The 21,196-nt window shown below is 41.6% G+C and overlaps 1 protein-coding gene, 1 long non-coding RNA gene and 1 other non-coding gene across 3 annotated transcripts; 2 read left to right on the top strand and 1 right to left on the bottom strand.

The window, feature by feature from the left end:
* The first annotated feature begins 444 nt into the window (after positions 1-444).
* On the top strand, positions 445-15,460 carry LOC121138182. The gene is made up of 3 exons (XR_005875356.1): positions 445-747; positions 12,421-12,511; positions 15,252-15,460. It is a non-coding gene; the product is annotated as an uncharacterized LOC121138182 (long non-coding RNA).
* On the top strand, positions 5,079-5,151 carry Trnam-cau. The gene has a single exon. It is a non-coding gene; the product is annotated as a tRNA-Met (tRNA).
* On the bottom strand, positions 10,184-14,369 carry LOC101834967 (zinc finger protein 322). Its single transcript, XM_005088754.4, has one exon. The coding sequence runs from the start codon at positions 14,181-14,183 to the stop codon at positions 12,990-12,992; it is 1,194 nt and encodes a 397-aa protein (XP_005088811.4). The 5' UTR covers positions 14,184-14,369; the 3' UTR covers positions 10,184-12,989.
* Positions 15,461-21,196: the final 5,736 nt, after the last annotated feature.

The following is a 21,196-nucleotide window of genomic DNA, read 5'->3' as shown; positions in this document are numbered from 1 at the left end:
AACTCACGAAACAAGCAGAAGCAACAACACCCACCAGGCTGCATGGAGTTGGCGCTGACCACTGCAGGGCCTGATGCCTAGTGTCCTCTGACCCGGAGGCTGCGATGGTCCTCATCCTGACTTCTGAAACAGCCCCTCGCCTCTCCGCAACCAGGAGCTAGGGTGACACGGAATATCTGGGACTGGGAAGTGGCCCGCGACCTCGGAGCCCGTAACCGCTGAGGCCAAAGCAGAGCATCAGCCTCCACATACCCAGTCGCTTGTTCTTCCGCCCCTCTTGGTGAAAAGACTTTGTTGATCCTGTTCACGAGGGACCGACCGACCCTCAGAGCTCCGGGTTCCTAGCTGGTGGCCTTGCTGGGGCAACAACCACAGGAGACACGAACAAAAGAGCCTTCGATAGAGCGCGACGTGTGACGCGTGACGCACAGCTGCTAGAACGTCAGAAGCCACTGCACCACTCTAAACTCAAACGGCTGTACCGCCAGGCTGTCAGGACCCTTGTGGCCATGGTCCCCGAAGGCTCTGTCTGCGGGGCCCTAATTTCAACGCCCTTCTCTGCTGTTAATCCAGTAAATCTCCAAAGTTAGGAAACCTGTGCTTGAGCAGCCGCCAAGGACCTTACAAACTTTCTCTGGTTGTCCCGGGAAAGTTTCATCCCGAAAGACGTTGAATTGCCTCTCGGGTTGTCTTCTGCTGGCTTCTCAAAACTACAGAGATTCTGCGGAGGAGTGGCTCTTTGGCACAGTGAGTTTGAACAGGACATTGTAGCGGGATAGTTCGTTTCTTTGGGAGATGAGGGAAGAGTTCCTCACGTGTTGACTTCTGTCCCTGTCCGTGGGAAGGTATGAATACATAGATATTCTGGTTTCATCGGTCTGTGTTAGACAGCGCAAATCCGTTCTGTCTGACTACCCGCACAGGGAATTAACATTCCAAAATAGTTACTCCATTCCTATTGATCTCTGTACTGCTAAAATGCTTGCTAAATCGCACCCTAAAAACGGAACTTTCAGTTCCTATCTGGGATTCTCCATTGGGGAGACTGGGGAAACCTCAGGTTCAGACCGCAGGCAGTGAAGTCTTGTAGTAAATTCCGGGATGTGGGAAAAACCACGAACGAATTCAGTGCTGCTGACCTCTTTGCAACAAACATTCCGATACCGAGCAGCATAGGAGAGATTAAAGCAACTGGGCTCTCCTGTCGAGTTATTTCTGGATAAAAAGGAACCGGCTCCATCTGGTTATTTAAGATGGAAACGATCTGAATCCTCCAAACAGAGAAGCCAGGCATACTAAGTCAAAGACTGAGTGACCACCTAGGGCAGGTGACCTGGTATGCTACTCTCAATAAATGCATGTTGGAAAAGCCAAAGCCTTGAGGGGTCATTAGCTAAAGGATAGAGCAGCAGCACTGATCCAGAATGAAGGAGAAGGGTGGATGCTGGCCATCTCCAGCTGATGTGCTTTCTTCCTGCCTAGTCCTTGCTGTGGGCTACTCACCAGAGGAGACTACTCACACTTGGGTTTAAGCTAATGGAAAGTCTTTATTAGCCAGCCAGTGTCTGCACTGGGCCCTCAGATCCCAGTGTAGTACTCAGTCTTTCTCAGAGTGTGCTTTTAAGCACACACACACACACACACACACACACACACACACACACACAAACCCACATTGTAGGTTGACATAACTCTGTTACCAAGAACAGTTAGCCAGAGGCATAACTGCAAAACCCAAAAATCAAAATTAGTACATCTAGAGACTGTCCCAGAACTATGGACTTGGAGACATCAAGTCTTTGTTTTCAGTTTTGGCAGGTGGTGCTGCCTATGTACTGACTTTTACAGCCTGAATGATACTTCCATCATGGAGTCAGTAGTGCTAAGGTCTGGGGGCATTCTATGATCTGGATTCCATGTCCCTAATAGAATAAATAAAAAAAAACAAATGAAAGAGATATATGTTATATTTTACATATATAACAAAATATAATATTTATTTGGATATTATACCATACATATTCTTTACATATACATGTGTATACTTCTCTGCTTGTCTATAGAGGCCAGGGAACAACGGGTTTCTCCTAAGTCACCCACTTGGTGTTTTCAGTTTTGTTTGGGGACAGTATCTCTTTGGCCTCTACTTGCTAAATAGGCTGGACTACTTCTCCACGGAGCCCCAAGCACCACCCTGTGTCTTCCTATCTAGAGTAAGAACTACAAACTCAGACCATCACGCCTGTTTTTTAAAACCCTCCTTTAATCCTGAAGATCAACCTTGGCTTTAAAGAGTGGCCTGCACCTCACTATGTGAGAGTGTTTTTGCTAAGTGAGTTACTGGCAACGTTCCTCACTCACCCTCCGGCAGGCTGATTTCTTACCCTGTCTTCCTTCAGAATGCCTGGCCCACTCTCAGGCAATCTCATGACTGTTCCTATGCTCTCTGGCTACAGTTTGTGAATGTGAATGTCAGATACACACTTAGTTAATGGGACCTCTTCTTGACTCTGTTCCCAAGCCATTTCCCACCTTGAACTCATAGTCTGTAGTCTGCTTTCCCACAAAAACACTATTTTTTTTTATTGAAACCCTAAGGCATTCTAAACCTGAGTATGTAAAAGCCATTTAGAGTATTCTCACCAGCTTTTGGATAATATATCATACATGTAAGTTTTGTTTGCTTTTTTGATATATATATATATATAATATATATGTATACAAACAATACATTTAATGTGTGTACATATGTTATTTTATTCATTTAAAATTTTACAGATATTATGTGTATCTGTATACATGTGAGTGCAAATGCATAAGGAGGCCAAAGGGGATATTGGATTGCCCTGACTGGGTGCCTGGAGTCAAAATCTGTTCCTCTGCAAGAGACATATGTGCTCGTAACCACCTCTACAGTGCAGTTTCACAATTATAACATTGTTCCCTGTTCTAAGAAACTGCATGAGATTCTGACTTAACCACGAGCCGTGTGACTTAGGCCACTTATCCGTAACACAGCCAGTGTGCTGCAGAGGGTCTTGGGTGTTCATAAGGGCTGGCTTGCTTCAGGAGCTCCTGCAGGCGGCTCTTGGCCCTGCCATTAACACCTGTGTCTTTCCTCATCCTATCTCATGCAGTTGATTGACTCTTCTCAACTGTGGGAGGGGACTCATAATAGAAGACACAGTCTATTAATTCAGTGAGTCCACACAGTAATTCTTTCCCCCCTTTTAGCAAACAGACTGATCCCTGCTCCCCAGACACTAACATTTAGTGGAAGGCACTGGCTCCTGTCACTCTGAGGACAATGCACTGTCATTCTTCCCTAGTAACATTTCTTTCTCAGACAACAGTATTTCAGACCCTGGCTCTCTCCACCTATTTTGGTCTTCTAAAACTGCATTCCCTTTCATAGTTTCTAAATTACCTGGCTAGCATTTCTTCATCCCACAAATCCTTTTTGGTGTGTTTTACTTAATATTGGGTCTTTCTGTCATCCTGGCTATCTTGGAGCTTGCTATGTAGACCAGACTGACTTTGCTATTTCATAAATCTTGATAAAGCCCCTACCGTGATGTTAGCTATGATCAGAGAAAATGACTGTTTCAGCTTTGGTGAGAAACAGCTTTGCAAGCCACTGAGCTCCGCACTTCTCTACTACCTTGGCCCTTGACTGTTGACAAACTGTGTGGAGTTCTAGGCAGAGTATGAGGCCTAGTAAAAGACAAGTAGAGACAGGGGAGGAGGAGGCAACTGGCCTCTAGGTCAAGCAGTGTGGATCTGCCACGTGGTTTTTGTTTTTCTTTGCTCTGGGAGGTCTTTTGGATCTATGTTGACACACGAACAGAAGTTTTTCTCCTGGAAAACGACAACGATTGAGTGTCACTTTCATGAACTCATGGGATTAGGAGTGAGATTTGTGGCAGGGAAAGGAGGAAAGAAAGAATGGGCAGGGAATATAATGAAAGTACATTGTAAGCTGGCTGGATTATGTCACCTTGACACAAGCTAGAGTCGTTGGAGAGGAAGGAACCTCAGTTCAGAAAATATCTCCATAAAATCAGGCTGTAGGCAAGCCTGTAGAGCATTTTTAAATTAGTGACTGCTGGGGTAAAGAGCTCAGCACATTGTGGGTGGGGTTACTCCAGGGCAGGCAATCCTAGGTTCTATTAGAAAACAAGCTAAGGAAGCCCTGGGGATCAAGCCAGTAAGCAGCACTCCTCCATGGCCTCTGCATCAGCCCCTGCCTCCAGGTTTCTGCCCTGCTTCAGTTCTTTCCTGACTTCCTTTGCTGATGAACAGTGATGTGAAAGCATAAACTCTTCCCGCCAAAGTTGCTTTGGTCAAGATGTTTCCTCACAGCAGAGATAACCCTAACTAGGACAACCTGTATGAAATTAAAAAAAAAAAAAATAAAGCTGAGCCCTGATTTGTTTCTTGTCTGGTTTTGTCAATCACCAGGCCGTGATTCGTTCTACTGAGCCCCAGCTTTCTCAGTAAGATTAGAATAATGATAAACAGGCTTATGAAAAAATAGGTTGAGTGAAATAATGTCAGTAAGATAATTAATAGATGTGAGGGTCACGGAGGTGGAAAAGAAGGAACAAAACCAACAAGAGACGCCACACTAGACTCATTGTGTGACATTTTTGTGAGCTTATCCAGGACAAAATGGTTAGACCTGCAAGTTTGCATGAACGGCCGGCCCTGCACACCTGTCCCCCAGAATTTTATGTGAGCTGTTTCTACTTTTACGTATTCGGTGACAGGCAATGTTACGGCAGGGTAGGGTTGAATCCCAGAGGGAACAAGACTGAGAACAATGAAGTAACAAAGTAATATGTCAAGTAGAAGAGACTAGGCACCCCTTGTTCAGCCCTGCATCATGGTTTCAGGGCCTGTGAGGCTCTCCAAGAACCCAGGGCTAAGAGAGTTCGTGTTGGTTCTCTTGAAAATATCCCCACCTTAAACCACAACACTTCGAAATGCTCAGATTCGAGGGCTGACGCTGGGAACAGACGCCGAACAGAAGACACTGAATCCGTCCTGTAAGATATAACCAAGTGCAAACTGTAGACGCCCTCTTAGCGCAGTAGGCAGCGCGTCAGTCTCATAATCTGAAGGTCCTGAGTTCGAGCCTCAGAGAGGGCATGTTTTATTTCCTCTTTATAGAACTCAGAACTATGGATAACAGAGGCTACTTGGAAGTTAAGTAAATGGAATTGTCCTCCAGTAGATCCACAGAATTTCGGTCCCGCTCTAAGATGCCGAACTCCGGTTTCCTGGTGTTTGGTACTTACCGAGCGACCACAAGTCAATTTTGTGCATGGGTTAGAAGGCTGGGATAGCTGAACTGGGAAATAGGCTAAGCCAGGTTGTAAGTACATTGGCCCGGAGTCAGGTAGATGTGTGTGGGGGGGGGGGGGGGGACTGAAAAGCTTCTGTTGTCCTAAGGTGGTCCTGACCCGCAGGGGACCCGTAGGAGAGTAGTTCAAGAGAGAGGTCTGACCCCGAGAAGCACGCTGTCTTCAACGATGGCCAAAAATGATACAGGATAAAAATATCTGTGTCTCTTGAGGGTGGGACTGGGAGTAAGGTAGAAACCAGGTATGGTGCCGCTGAGATAGTGCCCAAACTGCTCTTACTTAGTCAGCTCTCAAAAAAACAAAAACAAAACCGACTCACTTCAGAATAGCTCCAATAAAGCAGACAAAGCAGGTGTTCAGTTAAATTCCTACCCTTTAAATAATTAATTGTAAATCCTGTCTTCCAGGTGTCACCTCATCTGAAATTGTACACACACTTTAATACTTTTCAGGCTGCATTGTAAATCTTCCACTAACGTTACCTGACCTTCCTGGAATTTCATGGGAAACATAGTTTTCAGAAGAAAGACAGGAAAAAAACACAATTTCCTATTTTACACATTGTAAACTCCCTTCCCAAAGGGATCCTCAGGTCTGAGTTCTTGGAACCACTGAGGAGTTGCCTTGCACGGGAACATGACTCTGTAGATGTGTTAGGGTCACAGAATCCGGAAGAGAGTTTTGAAAAACCTCAATCCCCACCCCCCCCAGCCCCTCACCCTCCCACCCCCCCACTCCCCCCACCCTGCTTTTTGAGACTCAGAAGGTTGCCTCAGTGGAAAATTCCTCAAGTTCCCCTAGACAGGGAACAAGGTCTGATTAAAAAGAACATCTGGTCCAGAGAGGACACTGGCAGGCTGTTAAGATAAATTTAATCTTGACCTTGTGATTTCTCCAGGAAGGATGTACGAGTTCTTACAATACCCCTATTGCTTGCCCAGATCTGTACCTGCAGTGGCCCAGCTTTTTACAATACCCTTATTGCTTTGCTTGCCAAATTATGTATATAAAAAGAAAACTGTCCTAAAGCCCAGCGCGTTCAGTTAGCTAAGGCTGCTGAATCGCCCAAAGATGCCTGTGTAAACAATAAACCTCTTGCGGTTTGCATCCAGCTGTCTGGTTATTGAGCTCGGGACGTCACCCGGGTATTCAGCCTGAAGCATGATAGCCTCAGGTCTTTCAGTTTAATTTAGCGTAAGCTTCTAACAGGCTAAAATGGTGGGAGGCTGGCAAGCAAGCCACAGGCATGGCTGGAAAAGCAGGAAGCGCAGAAATCACAGGTAACTGCAGAGAACTGGGGTCCGGTGAGTCTGTAAAGTCTCAAAGTGACCCTTGACACTTCCAGCAAAGCAGCACCACTTCTGCAAACAGCTCCACCCACTGGAACCAAGTCTTCAAAGAAGCCTAAGATGGGACATTCCTCACTCTAATCACCACAGAGAGATTATATGGTATTACCCAGGTCAGCCCAATAGAATCACAGGAGTCAATAGAAATGGAGAACCTCTCCCTGATATTATCCAAAGTCATTCAATGGCAGGAGATTTAGAGGTGTATGAGAGAAGGAACTGGTCTTTCAGTGCTAGCTTTGAAAATGGTGAAAGAGGGCTACAATAGAAGACAGAAAGAGAAGAAATAGGATTCTCCTGATGGAACACATACAGTCAACATCACCCCAGTTATAACTGAGAGAGACTTGGACTAGACTTGATCTGTAGACTTGTGAAATGGCAGAAGCATCATCATCATACTGCCAGTGTTTAGCCCACTGACTTTGAAGATATATGTTCTAGCAATTTAAAAAAATGTATTACCTCTGAGATATAAAGAGAGTATAGCAGTCATGCCTGTTTTGAGAAGAGCTACTCCTTTCTTGTAAAAAAAAAAATGTTAGGAGACAATTTCCCTCATAGGCCAAGAGTCGGTTAAGTACTTTCAAGTAAATTAAAGCCACGAGCTATCATTGTATCCAAGTGTGTGAACAGAACTGTTTGTAGACCTAGAGTTTTGGCTGAATGATGAGTTTCTATTCAGTTGTTTTCCAAAAAGAAGAGACACCAAGTATGTTTTCCGGCTTTCTTCCCCTATTTTTTTCCCTCCAGTTCTTAGTTTCTACAATTTGTTTTGATGAACAAATCACTAATGACCTGGCAATTTGAAATGTTTTGTGGGACTTTTATTATTATTAATTTAAAAACACTGTTCTTCAGCTGAAGAAGTAAAGTTCTTCATTTATGTTGAATTTTTAAAAATCAGCATAGAAACATCTCCCTGCCAGGATCTCAATTGCTATATAAGAAACCTTTGGAGTAAGATGGAAAACTAGGAGACTCTAAGTTCTTGTCATTTGACAGAATCCTTTAGAAACAAGCAGAAAGTAGGAAAAAACAAACTCTCCCAAGAGCAGAAAGCAGAGCCTAGGTGGCCTATGGCTAGTGGCAGGTGAGCTGCCACTCTTTATGAGAGAAGCTGAAGGAGGATTGGGATGGACAGGAGTGATATTTGAAGAACTAATGCTGAAAACTTCTCAAACTTGACAAAATTCATGGACAGTCACATCCAAGAATCTCAACAAACTCCGAGCAGTATAAGTTCAAAGAGCTATAAGACTCATTACAATACAACACCAAGGAGCAAATACAAACAATTTTAAAGGCAGCAAAAAAGAAGCAATTAATTTAGTAAAACACATTTTCAGGAGGTTAATAGCTAATTTCTTTTGAGAAATGACAGAGGCAAGAAGGCAGAGAGATTAAAGGAGGGGAAAAGGCCATCAAGAATAAATTTAGCAATGGGTCAGTGAGATGGCTCAGCAAGTAAAGAAACTCAATGCTAATGTTAACAACCTGAGTTTGATTTCAAGGACCCTGAAGGTGGAAGGAGAGAAAACACGCCTGAAAATTGTCTTCTGATTTCCACATATGCACTGTGGTGGGTTTGTGCGCGCACGCGCGCGCGCAAGCGCGTGTGCGCGCACACACACACACACACACACACACACACACACACACACACACACACGGTGGTAAAACAATTATAAAAAGAAGGTATCTAGGAAAGCTTTCAGAGGAGCCTGGAGCTGGTGGGGCACCATGTGGTTGGGCCTCATATCCTTTCCCATGGTCCTGGGAAGCAGGGAGGGGGAGGTAGAGATTAATATGAAACCCACATGGAAAAGTTAAAAGAGAAAAAAAAGGGGGGAATCAACAGGAGAGCTTTTAAAACCGATTTAACTTTGCTCAATTTAGGAAGAACAAATTCCAAAATAAACTGTGGATGTCGACATGCGGAAGTATGAAACGAGATCCCTATCCGTTACCAGGTACAAAAAGCCACAAGAATTCTAAGAGTTAAATTAACCTAACTATGTAAGTACATGGAACAACAAAACAAAACAAAACACTGGAAACATTTCAAGACAGAGGAATAGGCAATTTTATAAGACCCCACAAGTAGAGGTAAAAAAGCAAAACTAGACAAATGGCATTATTTTAAACTAAGTCTTCTTCACAAGGAACGTAATCTTTGAAGAGAGCCTGCAGAATGGAAGAAAAACATTGGCAAAGTATTCATTTGATCACTACCCTCAATATATAAGGAAATCAGAACCCTCAGCAGCAAATCAAACAAACCAAATTCCTCCTTTAAAATAAGCAAACAGAGGCTGGAGAGATGGCTCAGCTATTCAAGTCTGGCTCCCAACCAAAAATAAAATGAGCAAACTGGGCATTGAAGAAATGATTCATACTGCTCTTCTAGAGGACCCAAACTAGTGAAGCAGAGCTTTTTATTAGGTTTTTCCCTTATCTGCATGTCTCTGCTCGAGCGCTGGGATTAAAGACACGTGCCACCACCCACCCACCTTATTCCCACTCAACTTTGTACATGTCCATATGCAGAGGCTGGAAATAACTGTTGAGTGTTCTCAATCTGTCTAAATTTTGGGACAAGGTCTCTCACTGAACCTGGAGCTTACCAGTTTGGCTAGACTGGCTGGCCAGTGAGATCCTGGGATTCTCTTTTCTCTGCTTCCCCAGCACAGGATCAAAAGCCCCACTGTGCCTGAATTTTACACGGGTACTGGGGACCCACATTCGGGTTATCTCGGCTGTGGTGGTTTGAAGGAGAATGGCCTCTGTAGGCCCATTTATTTGAATATTTACTCCCCAGTTGGCAGAACTCTTTGGGAAAGTTTAGGAAGTGTGAACTCATTGGAACAGGTATGTGCCACTCAGAGTGGGCTCTGAGGTTTCAAAAGACTTGTGATTCCCTGTTAGCTGTCTCTGCCTTGTGACTGTGTGTCAAGATGTGAGCTTTCAGCTGTTCCTTGCCTCCACCATCAGGGACTCTTACGCCTCTGAAACTGTAAATCAAACTTTCTTTGTAAGTTGCTGTAGTCACGGTGTGCTATCATAATAATGGAAAGGTAACTAAAACAGAACCCGGGAAGTGGGCTATTACTGTGACAGACCTGACCTTGTGGTTTTCTTGAAGGAATGTAGCAGGACTTTGGGATTTTGGAATAGAAAAGCAGATGAAGTCTGTAAGCAGAGCTTGATGGCCCATCATATTAGGAGCCTGGAAGACGGTAGTGCTGAGAGCTATGCAGACTGTGGGAACTAAGCTCAGGTTTCAGAGAAGAAGAATATTAGCAACTTGCCAGGGATCTTCCTTGTAATATTTTGGCAAAGAATGTGGTTGTTTTTTGTCCTTGTCTAATGATTATGGCTTCCACCTACACATTGCATCATTGAGTAGTATATCCCAATGTAAATGCAGGGGACTTGATAATTTCTCATAGTACAGAGGAGACAAAATTTCTTTCAGAACAAATGTTTATTTAAGAATTAAAGGTAAACAAAAGCAATAAAGCATAGAGGAGTACATGGATGGAATATAATTTATCTCATTTGGTCTGAAACCTAGCTACTTACCTGAGGTAGATTTGGGTTGGCACTGCTTCAAGGGAACCTCCATCCATCCCAGAAGTTACCTTCTAGCTTTGGCTACAGGCTCCCAAGTGGTCCTCTCCAACCTCAGGTTATGCTATGTAATACCAATACCTTCTCACCATAGTTAACAGGCCTCAGGCCTGCTTTACATCCCCAAAGTTCTGTTTGAGGAATGGTCCAGTGTTAGTTTACTTAGTGACTATAGACAATTACAGTGAGACAGGCTGAAGGAAGGGTAAGTCACCAACCTACTAATGTTTTAAACCGTGTCTCTTTCTCCATGGTCTCTCTACTGACCAAAGAGCAGCCACAATGACTATTTTTTACTGCCGTTGTCACATACCCAGTATTATTTTAAGTGTCACAAGTATCAAACTTTTGCTAATAATAGGCATGATATTCCACAAGAAGAAAAATACTCATTTTGTGTGTGTTTATCACAATGGACAAATTTTTATGGTACTAAAGTTATTTATAAAAATTACTAGAACATGTCAGATTAAAACCGACACAACCTGTTTCTTTAAAGGAAAATCACTGGAACCAGATTCTATGCTGAGCGAAATTCACAGTCCCAAAGATTATGATTACCAAACAACTATCAGATTATAAGCTTACAGCCACATGTAAGGTATCAATTTCATGACTCTAAACACTAATACCCCATGGAATTCAGGGGTTCACTGAACAAATTACATCAAAACCAGAGGACTGTGATTAGCAATAAAATAATTATATTCTACAGAGTCCCAAATACTACAGAAACTTGAAATATTTCTATTAAAGGTATTTTAAGCCCAAGAAACAAAAGCAACGATAAGAGGTCATAAGCTAGCCAAAGAATGCTAAAGACAATCAATTACCCTATTGTACTGGAAACAAATGCTTATCCTCAAACCTTAGGTGAATGTGCCAGCCACTTTTCTAATACTTAGAATCCTGCATTTCAAACCAAGAATATACCTTATATTGTTTTGTGTTGATTGCAATCCTTTCCCTGGGATTAAACTGTATTTTTCTTTCCTTGATAGAACTGAAATAAATGAAGAAAAATGTGTCATTATAAAGCTTAATTTGCTGCAAGCATCAGGATAACAGAATGAAGAAGGAGTACAGGAGCTTTGGAGTCAGGACCCTCAAAATCAGTGTCCTATTAAGCTATTAAGAATGTTTCATTGTGTGTCCCTGCTTTCCCTGGCTTACAACTTTCCCCTATCCCTTCTGCTCTGAGTCAGTTGATAACAGTATCTGTCACTGAAAGAGAGTAAGCAGGTCCTAAAAGTCTGGATACTATAACATCATCACAACCAGTATCCTGAAAGTTGTTATTTTGACTTGAAAAGAAATGAACCTCTAAATTTGACATCTCAAGAACCAGGGATAACTCAAAGAATACTTTAGGGACAATTTTGAGGGCAGATCTCAACACTAAGAGCTGAGTATTCTGCTTTTTGCTGAGGTTGATCATGCAAAGACGAAACTACTACTGAGAATTTTAATGCAAACTAAGTACTCCCTAGCTTCTTAGTTCTTATCTCATAGCCTGCTATCAACACATCATTCCCATTCTAGAAAAGAGAATTAAAAGAAGAAGAAGAAGCAAAACTCAAAGTGCTCCTTTCTCCAACAATAACTCATGCCTTACCTTATCCACAAGACTACAGTCCCTTTCATGGATTTATGAATTTTTAGAAGTGAAACTAAAGCAATCACTAAGTGGTTCAGACAAAAGAAAAGTGTCTTTACCTGAGTTACCATTCAGATCCATGCGGACCTGCCCCAGCTCCTCCAGAACAAGGTTCTGGGTCTCTAAGACACTATTTCCTTCTGAACAACTCTAGTTTTTTACAGTGTGGTTCAACCATGAGAACAATTCTTTTCATACATAGCATATGTACAGATTCTCACCCACTACCAAATCTCTTACTGGAGCAACTCCTCCGTTGAACTGGTTCCTTGGGGCCCAATTAGATGAGAGTTTCTAGCTTCTCAGACACAAAGCATTTATGGGTATTCACTGATGTGAATTCCCTAATATACCCCAAGAGCTGAAAATTAACAAGGTTTTCTTATTCAGACACTTTCTTCTGATTTTTGCTTAGGAGGATGCAAACCCAAGTAAGACTCTCCAACAAATGTTTCTGCCACACTCAAGATAAATATCCACTTATGCCAGCATGGCTTCTCTGATGGGTAAGAAGGTCAGAATTCTGTTAGAAGTTTTTTTTTTTTTTTCCTGTAATTCCTGAGGTTTCTCCCTAGGGTAAATTTTCTGATATCCAATAAGGCATACATCCTGCTCAAATTACTAACACAAAGCATTTAAATGGTTGCTCTCTGGTGTGAATTCTCTTGTAAGGATGAGAGTTTAACACCACTGGAGAGTTCCCATACTGCACATGTAAGGCTTCCTATCTGTATGAACCTCCTACTGTGGAAGGATTTCCAAAGCCCAGAGCATTTGCAGAGTTCTTCGCAAATGTGGCTAATAATGGCATCCCGATGGGGGTACTCTCTGCATAAAGCTTCCCTTACAGTTCCAAGACTGTAGACTCTCTCTGGTTCCCAATGAAGTGTGAGATCTGAGGAAAATCTGAAATTCACCTAGGAGACTTTCTTTTATGAGTTCTGATGTGTAAATACCTTTCTTTTAAGGTTACGTGACGTCTTGTCAGGACATCCGTGGTGTTTCTGACGCATGAGAGCTGAGATCAAGACCTTTTTCACTCACATTACAGATGTACTCTTCACCAATGTGTACTGTCTGATGTTGAAGAAGGGCTGAGCTATGATGAAAGCTTTTATCGCACACACTGTACTTATAATGCAGCTCCTCTGTTTGCGCCCTCATTTTCTGCTGGGCAACAAAGTCCACGTCTAGGAAGAAATCACTCTCACACATAGACCATTGATGTGGTTTTTCTTCCATGTGGATTCTCTGATGTACAATAAGGTCTGAGCTACAGCTGAAACTTTTCTCATATTCAAGGCATTTGAAAGTATGAGTGTGAGTTGCCTGGTGCCTAATTAGGTTTGCACTCCGAGTAAAACTCCTCATGCACTCCAAACATTTATATGGTTTCTCACCGGTATGGACTCTCTGGTGTACAATAAGGTCTGATTTCTGGCCAAAGCACTTCTCACAGGCACCACACTTGTACGGCTTCTCCCCAGTATGAACTCTTTTATGTACAATGAAGGCTGAACGGTGTCGATAACTTTTCTCACATTTACTGCATTTGTATGGTCTTTCACCAGTATGAGTCCTTTGGTGGCTAATAAGATCTGATTTCCCACTAAAAGCTTTTTCACATTCCACACACTTAAATGGTTTCTCACCTGTGTGAGTTCTTCGGTGCCTTATGAGATTTGTACTTCGACTGAAGCATTTATCACACTCATTACACAGATAAGGTTTTTCACCTGTGTGGCTTCGCTGGTGGACAAGCAGATCGGAGCTCTGACCAAAATTCTTGCCACAGATGTCACAGGTATAAAACTTCTTACCTGCATGTGTCCTCTGGTGTCCTGAAAGGGCTAAGTGGTGCCAAAAGCTCTTCTCACATTTGCTACACTTATAAGGTTTCTCGAAATTATGGATCCTCTGGTGTGAAATAAGATCTGAACTTTGGATGAAGGTTTTCTCACACATATCACATCTATAAGGTTTCTCCCCAGTATACATCTTCTCGCACATACGTGCTAACTTTTCACAAAAGTTTTGTTCACGTTCAAGGCACTGATGTATTTGACTATCTATTTGAGTAATCTCATGTACGCGAATATAAATCTTGTTCCCCTTCTGAGGGCGTATATGGTATATTTTTCGAGTTCTCTGGTTACATCTTACTTCTGAAGTGTACATTTTCTATGGTTCCTTCTTAAGTGGTTTTCCATTGGTCTTCTTGATCCCCATTTTCATAGTCATTTCACTGGTAACTTCAAAAATACATCTGTTTCAAGCCTTTCATTCATTAGCAGTTTGTGTTTACAAATTTCCAGCATCATATATATATATATGTATATATATATATATATGTGTATCAATTTCTTACTTGGTGCCTCCAAACCTATGAGACAAAGTAGAAATATTATTTATATTTCTATCACTAAGAAATCTCAAAGTCAAAATCATTGCAGAAAAGACTGATAGAAACTTTTTACTGAGGCTGGAGAAATGGCTCAGTGGATAAAGGTGCTTGCTGCCAAACCCGAGTTCTACTCCTGTAACCAATCTACATGGTAGGAGTTGAGAACTGACTGCTCTCCAATAACCACATTGGTGCCATATAGCACCCACCCACCTCCCACATACACACTGAATAAATGCAGGAGGGAAGAAGGGAGGGAGGGGAGGAGGGAGGGAGGGAGGTGGGAGAGAGAAAAGAGGAAAAGAAAGGAGGGGGTGGAGAGGATAGTCTGCAGGGATCCCTTACCCAGATTCCTGTTGTTTTGAGACAGGGTTCTCTGTGTAACAGTACTCTCTCTCTCTCTCTCTCTCTCTCTCTCTCTCTCTCTCTCTCTCTCTCTCTCTCTCTCTCTCTCTCTCTCTCTCTCTCTCTCTCTCTCCCTTAAGGACTTTTCCTCTAGATGTCTTCAAAGTTTCTCCCTTACCTCATTTAAATCTTTGCTCAATTGTTACATATTCTCGCTGGAGCCTTTTCTGATCACCTCATTCTTCATTCCAAGTTACACACACCCTTTCCATACTTTCTACTTTATTTTTCTCCACTGAATGTGAACCCTAATAGACAAGATTCCCCACACATACTTCCATTTTTATTATTCAGTTTGTTCACTACTGTTTAATACCTAGGACAGTGCCTGGCACATGGGAAGTTCTCAAACTTTCAACAGATCTCCTTTTTTGACATCTATAGGCTACTGTATAACCTATGAATCTTTGTTGTTTACTATGCATCTATTTTTCTAGGGAGAATGTCTACAATTTATCACACAGGTCAAGTATCCAAGAATGGACTGGAGTCTACATTCAAATTTGTAAATGAAAACAATATCAAAACTCAATGCTAGCAAATGAAAATTCTCACCAAATTCAGCACAGTGATAAATGGAATGGAGCACAACTCAGAGGAAACACATCAAAAGGATCTCAAAGGCACACTAATGAGACAATACATGACTTCCTGTTTCATCAATTTACTAACTCCAGGTTTCTTTTTTGTTTTGTTGTTGTTTCTCGAGACAGGGTTTCTCTGTGTCTTTGGAGGCTGTCCTGGAACCAGCACTTGGAACCAGCACTTGTAGCAGGCTGGTCTTGAACTCACAGAGATTCGCCTGCCTCTGCCTCTCCAGTGCTGGGATTAAAGGCTTGTGCCACCAATGCCAGGCTCTAAGTCCAGGTTTCTAATTTTCACCCAGCAAGTTTTATTATTTCCTTCTGAAAAGCACAGATACTGCTCTTGCTTACTGCAGTGAGTGATAAATTTAAACAACAGGAAAAAAAAGGTATAAACAGATAACAGTATTTCAAAAGTCACTTGGAAAGGCTTTAAAATTTAGCTTTGGAGGAAATGATAACTGAATAATTCAAGAATGCAAGGTATACAGATGTACCTTTGTGGTGCTGTAAGACTAACAAATATAAAGAGGAAAATTGTTTAAGAACTTTGAACTAAATAGCACAGACACAGTTATGCTAAACAGTGACTATGAATAGAATTTTCAACATTCTGTACAGCGGTAGTTGTTGTTCAGATGTCCCCTGGCACCACAGAGACACTCCTCACACTCTAAGCCCATCATCTCTGCTCATCTGATAGTACACTAGGAAGTGTATATATACCCATTAAATGAATACTTGTTAGACAATAAAAATATCCACATAAGTGGATCTGGATACAATCTATGTATTATTTTCTTACCAAGATGGGGACTCAGAGTTCATCTTCACAATTTATGCACGGTGGGTGTCAAAGTTCTAAAGGACTAAATGGTGGGAGGAAGCCACACCAAACACTGACTTGCCTCATTGGAAAAATACTAATGTCTTGAGCAGAGAGCATGCTTTGTTCCTGTCACAATCAACCCTCAAATCTTAAAACCATTGGAGAACATTATTCCTACTTTCTTTTCTGAGGCTGAGCTTACAGAAATGAGTGCCTAGAACGTGCCAGGTCCTCATTACACTGAAAATAAACTTTCAACCCATCCAAAAACTTGAAGGGTCACCATGAACTCTCCTTTGTTTTGTACAACACAATCAAGGTGTCAAAAAATTGTTGGCTCCATTTCAAAATTCATAAACCCATACCCAACCACTTCTCATCCACTGCTACCAATCTAGTTCAAACCACTTTTATTTCTCTTGTGAATTATTATAATGTCTTAGCTGGTTGTTATCTGTTGTAGGCCAAACTGTGTGCCATTCCTAATCCCTATCATTTAAGAATGTGACATATTTGGCCATATGATCTTTAGAGACTGACTAAAGCTAAAATGAGGCCATCTGGATGGTCCTGATTCAAGCGGACTGATGTTCTTCTAACAGGAGGCTAGGATACCCAGAGTCAGCAAAGAGGTATACCCAGAGAACGAAGACTATGTGAGGACATAGGGAGAAAGTAGCTGTGTCCTTCAAGCAAACCACTGACACACAAAATAATAATTAAAGAAAAAAAAGAATTAAAATTGTTTCACCCCTTACCTGATAAACTAACAGGGCTAACACATCACAAAAGATGGACATTACTCTGGGGAAAGAGAGAAGGTTCATTTTATAAGACTGAATCAGCTGTAGCTTACCTATAGTTTAGACAGATGAAAAACAGCATTCACTTTCTGGTCTTGAGAAAATAAAAGTTACAAAACAGCTTACTGTAAAACATAAGCACAAAATGAATTTTATACTAGGTCATTTATATATAAATGACTTAACAATGAGTGCACATTTACCTTAAAAAGTCTAATGAGGGTTGGAGAAATAGCTCAGTTGCTCTTCCAGAGGACCCAGGCTCAATTCCCAGCACTTACACGGTGTCTCACAACCATCTTTCTGTAACTCCAGTTCCAAAGTATCCAACACCCTCTTCTGGCCTCTGAGGCACGAGGCATGCACATATAGTGCACAAGCATACTTGCAGACAAAACGTTCATACACATGAAATGAAATTTCAAGATTTAAAAAAGGAAATAAAAAAAGCAAATGAATTTCCTTTTTGAACCTCACTGACTCAACTCTCAAGAGAATGACCATAAGTATATAAATGCTTGAAGAAAAACACAATTAAAATAATTAAATAAACATCTCAGGTAAATATGAGAAATGATAAACTGAAGAAAATAATGAAAATTAACTGGGAAATCAATGAATTAGAGAACAGAAAATATACTAAAAAATATTTATTTCATGCGTAACTTTTTGTTTGCCTGTATGCCTGTGTGTATGTATATACAACAGTGTATGCCTGGTCAGGAAAGGGCATCAGAAGATGCCCTACAACTGTGAGCCACCACATGGGTACTGGGAAGAAAACCTGGGTCTTCTGCAAGAACAACGAGTACTCTTAACTACTGAGTCATCTCTCTAGTGTGAATAAACTTAGTTATAAATCAAAATGCTAATGCTGTGCCTAGTCTGATGCTAGAGGCCTTTTATCCTGGCTCCTTGGGGAAATAAATAAAAGAGGAACATAAAAGTTGAAGGCTTGCCTGAGCCACCAAACAGATTCAAAGTCAGTCAAGACAACTTGGTGAGACTCAAAAATAAGCAAGCAAACAAAAAAAATCCAAAACAAACAGACAACAGAAACCCAGCACGGTACTTGCCTAGAATGTGAAGGCCTGTGGTTGACAATAATCAGCACTGGGAAAAAAGATACAAAAATGTTTTTAGCACTGGAAATGAAGAAAATCTCATTAACCACCTTTTGAAAAGGTCATGAGTACATACACACAAATATGTGATCCACAGCTATCTTTAATTACAGTTCCAGGGGGTTCAATGCCTTCCCTGGCCTCCACCATGACCAGGTATGTATGTATGTGGCACCAGACATATGCATGCAAAACATCCACATACAAAATAAAACATTTTTTAAAAAAGAAAATATGGTGCACCATACACAAAGTAGAATATTCCTTAGCAACAATTTAATGAACATGATGGCTTTTTTGTTTGTCTGTTTTTGCTTTTTTCGAGACAGGGTTTCTCTGTTTTGTTTTTTGGAGGCTGTCCTGGAACTCACTCTGTAGACTAGGCTGGCTTCAAACTCACAGAGATCCGCCTGCCTCTGCCTCCTGAGTGCTGGGACTAAAGGAATGCACCACCAACACCCAGCTAGGACATGATGCTTTTTAAAAAGTCAGAAATAGGACTCTTTGAGGTAGCAAACAGCACTTGGGAGGCAGAGAAGGAACAAGAGTTCAAGGCCACACTCTGACACACAGTAAATACTAACTAGTCTAACCTGTGTTTACATGAGAGCCTGTCTCAAAATAATATTAATAACTGGAGGGGAGAAGGGACAGAGACAGAGGACAAATATCACAGGCCACTGGTCACTGCCTATGAACAGTCAAGCTGAGAGAGGTCACATTTCAAGTCAGGTGGTGGTTACACACTCTTTTAATGCCAGCACATTTAAAACCAGGAGGTGGTGCACCAACCACTCTTTAATCCCAGAGGCAGAGAGAAGTCGAGTCTGGTCTACATAGTAAGTTCCAGGTCAGCCAAAGCTACACAGAGAAACCCTGTCTCAAAAAAAAAAAAAATCCAGCAAAAAAGACTGTAAATTACGTTGACTAGAGTTAACAAACAAACAAACAAAACAAACCAACAACGTTATGTGAAAATTTCCAAACAGATCTTTTACATTGTTTCATATTCTGAATAAGGATCTCATCGGGTAACCCAATCATCCAATCAGGTCTTAAAATTACAATTTTCCTACCTCAGCCTCCTTAGTGCTGAGGTTTTTTGTTTGTTTGTTTGTTTTTTCTTTTTAAGTCATGTTAAGCAAGTAGATTTTAAGTGTCAAAGAATGGCATGTTAAACAATGCTTATAGTTAAATAATCTTGGTTTAACCTTTATATGATGTTTGTGTATATACACACAAACACACATTTCATTATCAAGCATGTTACAACACATAACTAAATTCCTATATATAAATTCAACATAGCAGACACTATGTACAACTCTGGGTAAGGTTATGATCTTTTCAGGCTTTTATGTATGTTTGTCTATGTGAGTTATGTACACATGCATCTGTTTACACACATGGAATCCAGAAGAAAGTGTTAGATTCCTCCTGTGCTGCTCTTCAACTCTTTCCTTTACAGTGGGGTCTCTCTCTGAACCTGGGGCTCATGTTTTCTCAGCTAGGCTGGAAGCCAGAAAGCTCCAGAAATTCTCGTGTCTCTGTCCTACTCAGAGCTGGGTTTCCAGACATTTGTGGGAATGCCTTGCTTGCTATGAGGCTACTGGGAGTCAACTGCTAGTCCTTAGGATTTCAGAGCAAACATTCTTAACTTCCAAGTCATCTCACTCCAGGTTATGACTTTTGAAATATGCAACAAAGCACAATTATAAATGTTTTTTAAGATTATAAAAAAATTATGTGGGACTGGAGCGGTAACTTGGTGGTTAAAAGCCCTGGCTGCTCTTTCAGAGGACCTGGGTTTGATTCCCAGCACCCACATGGCAGCTCACAGCCTTCTGTAACTTGTCCCAGGGGATCCAATGGACAAATCCATGGTACTGGAACCTGAATCTAGACCCTCTGCAAATGCTCTATCTCTCCAGCTCCAGTTGTAATTTTGGGGGGAGAACAGGGTTTCACTGTGTAGCCTGGCTATCCTGGAACTAGCTTTCTAGACCAGGCTAGCCTCGAACTCAGAGATCCACCTGCCACTATCTTTCAACTGCTGGGATTAAAGGTGGCATAGACCACTACTACCGGGTGTCCAACTGTAAAATTTTTAAAGTGCAAGCAAATATTATATTTTGTTTTAGAAAATAGAAATTTAAAAAACTATACATGTATTTATTTAGTCAAAAATAAATTAGGAAAAACAAGAAATTAATGTATTTGACCATTACAAGATGGGTGAAAATGGAATCAAAAGCTAGGAAGACAGAACTGATGTTACTGAAGTTTCTGCATACACATACATTCAATAGAAAAAAGGGTGGGCTCAGCATGTGTGGGACCATAGGCTCTATCACTAGCCAAGGAGGCAGGAGGCAGGAGAGCTGTAAAATGCAAGTAACTGACAGCTAAGTATGGTGGTGCACACTTATCATTTCAGTACTTGGAGGCTGAAGCGGGAGAACTGTCACAAGTTTGAGGCCAGCCTGAGCTATAAAATTCTAATCCTGCTTGACCTACAAAGTGAGACCATTTCAAAACAAACCAAAATACAGTTTGTTTCAAACAAATAACATGATCACCCAAAAGAGGGAAAAAGGAAAAAATAACTACTGACATAGTATGATACTATATTAACTCAAACTAAAGACCATTTGAAAGACCCCTACCCAGGACACCCTAGGAAAAGAAAAGCAAGGCCAGGCCGTTGCCTAATGAAAGAAACCCAGACCAGGTACCTCGCCCAGCTGGCAGGATGTCAAACAGGATCTGTGGTCACCAGAGCAGTCATGGGACCCGGATAATAATTGCTGAAGCGTGCCAGGGTCTTTTATGTGGCAATGCTAGGACACCTAGTCCTTGGCAACTACTCTTGCCCCCAGTTGTGTCTATGATCACCATAGTAGTCATGGGACCCGGATAATAATTGCTGAAGCGTGCCAGGGTCTTTCATAAAGTAATACCAGGAAACTTAGTCCGTGGGAACTACCCCTGCCCCCAAGATGAGCCAATGAAATGCCTGTTACTTATGTAACCATTAAAACT

This window comes from Mesocricetus auratus, unplaced genomic scaffold, assembly GCF_017639785.1.
Source record: "Mesocricetus auratus isolate SY011 unplaced genomic scaffold, BCM_Maur_2.0 contig_11997_pilon_obj, whole genome shotgun sequence".
NCBI lineage: Eukaryota > Metazoa > Chordata > Mammalia > Rodentia > Cricetidae > Mesocricetus > Mesocricetus auratus.
The sequence above is the reverse complement of the archived record's forward strand: the minus strand, read 5'-3'. Positions and strand labels throughout refer to the sequence as shown.

Excerpts from the sequence above, each read along its gene's own strand:
- LOC101834967 (XM_005088754.4), bottom strand. The coding sequence starts at position 14,183 with ATGTACACTTCAGAAGTAAGATGTAACCAGAGAACTCGAAAAATATAC.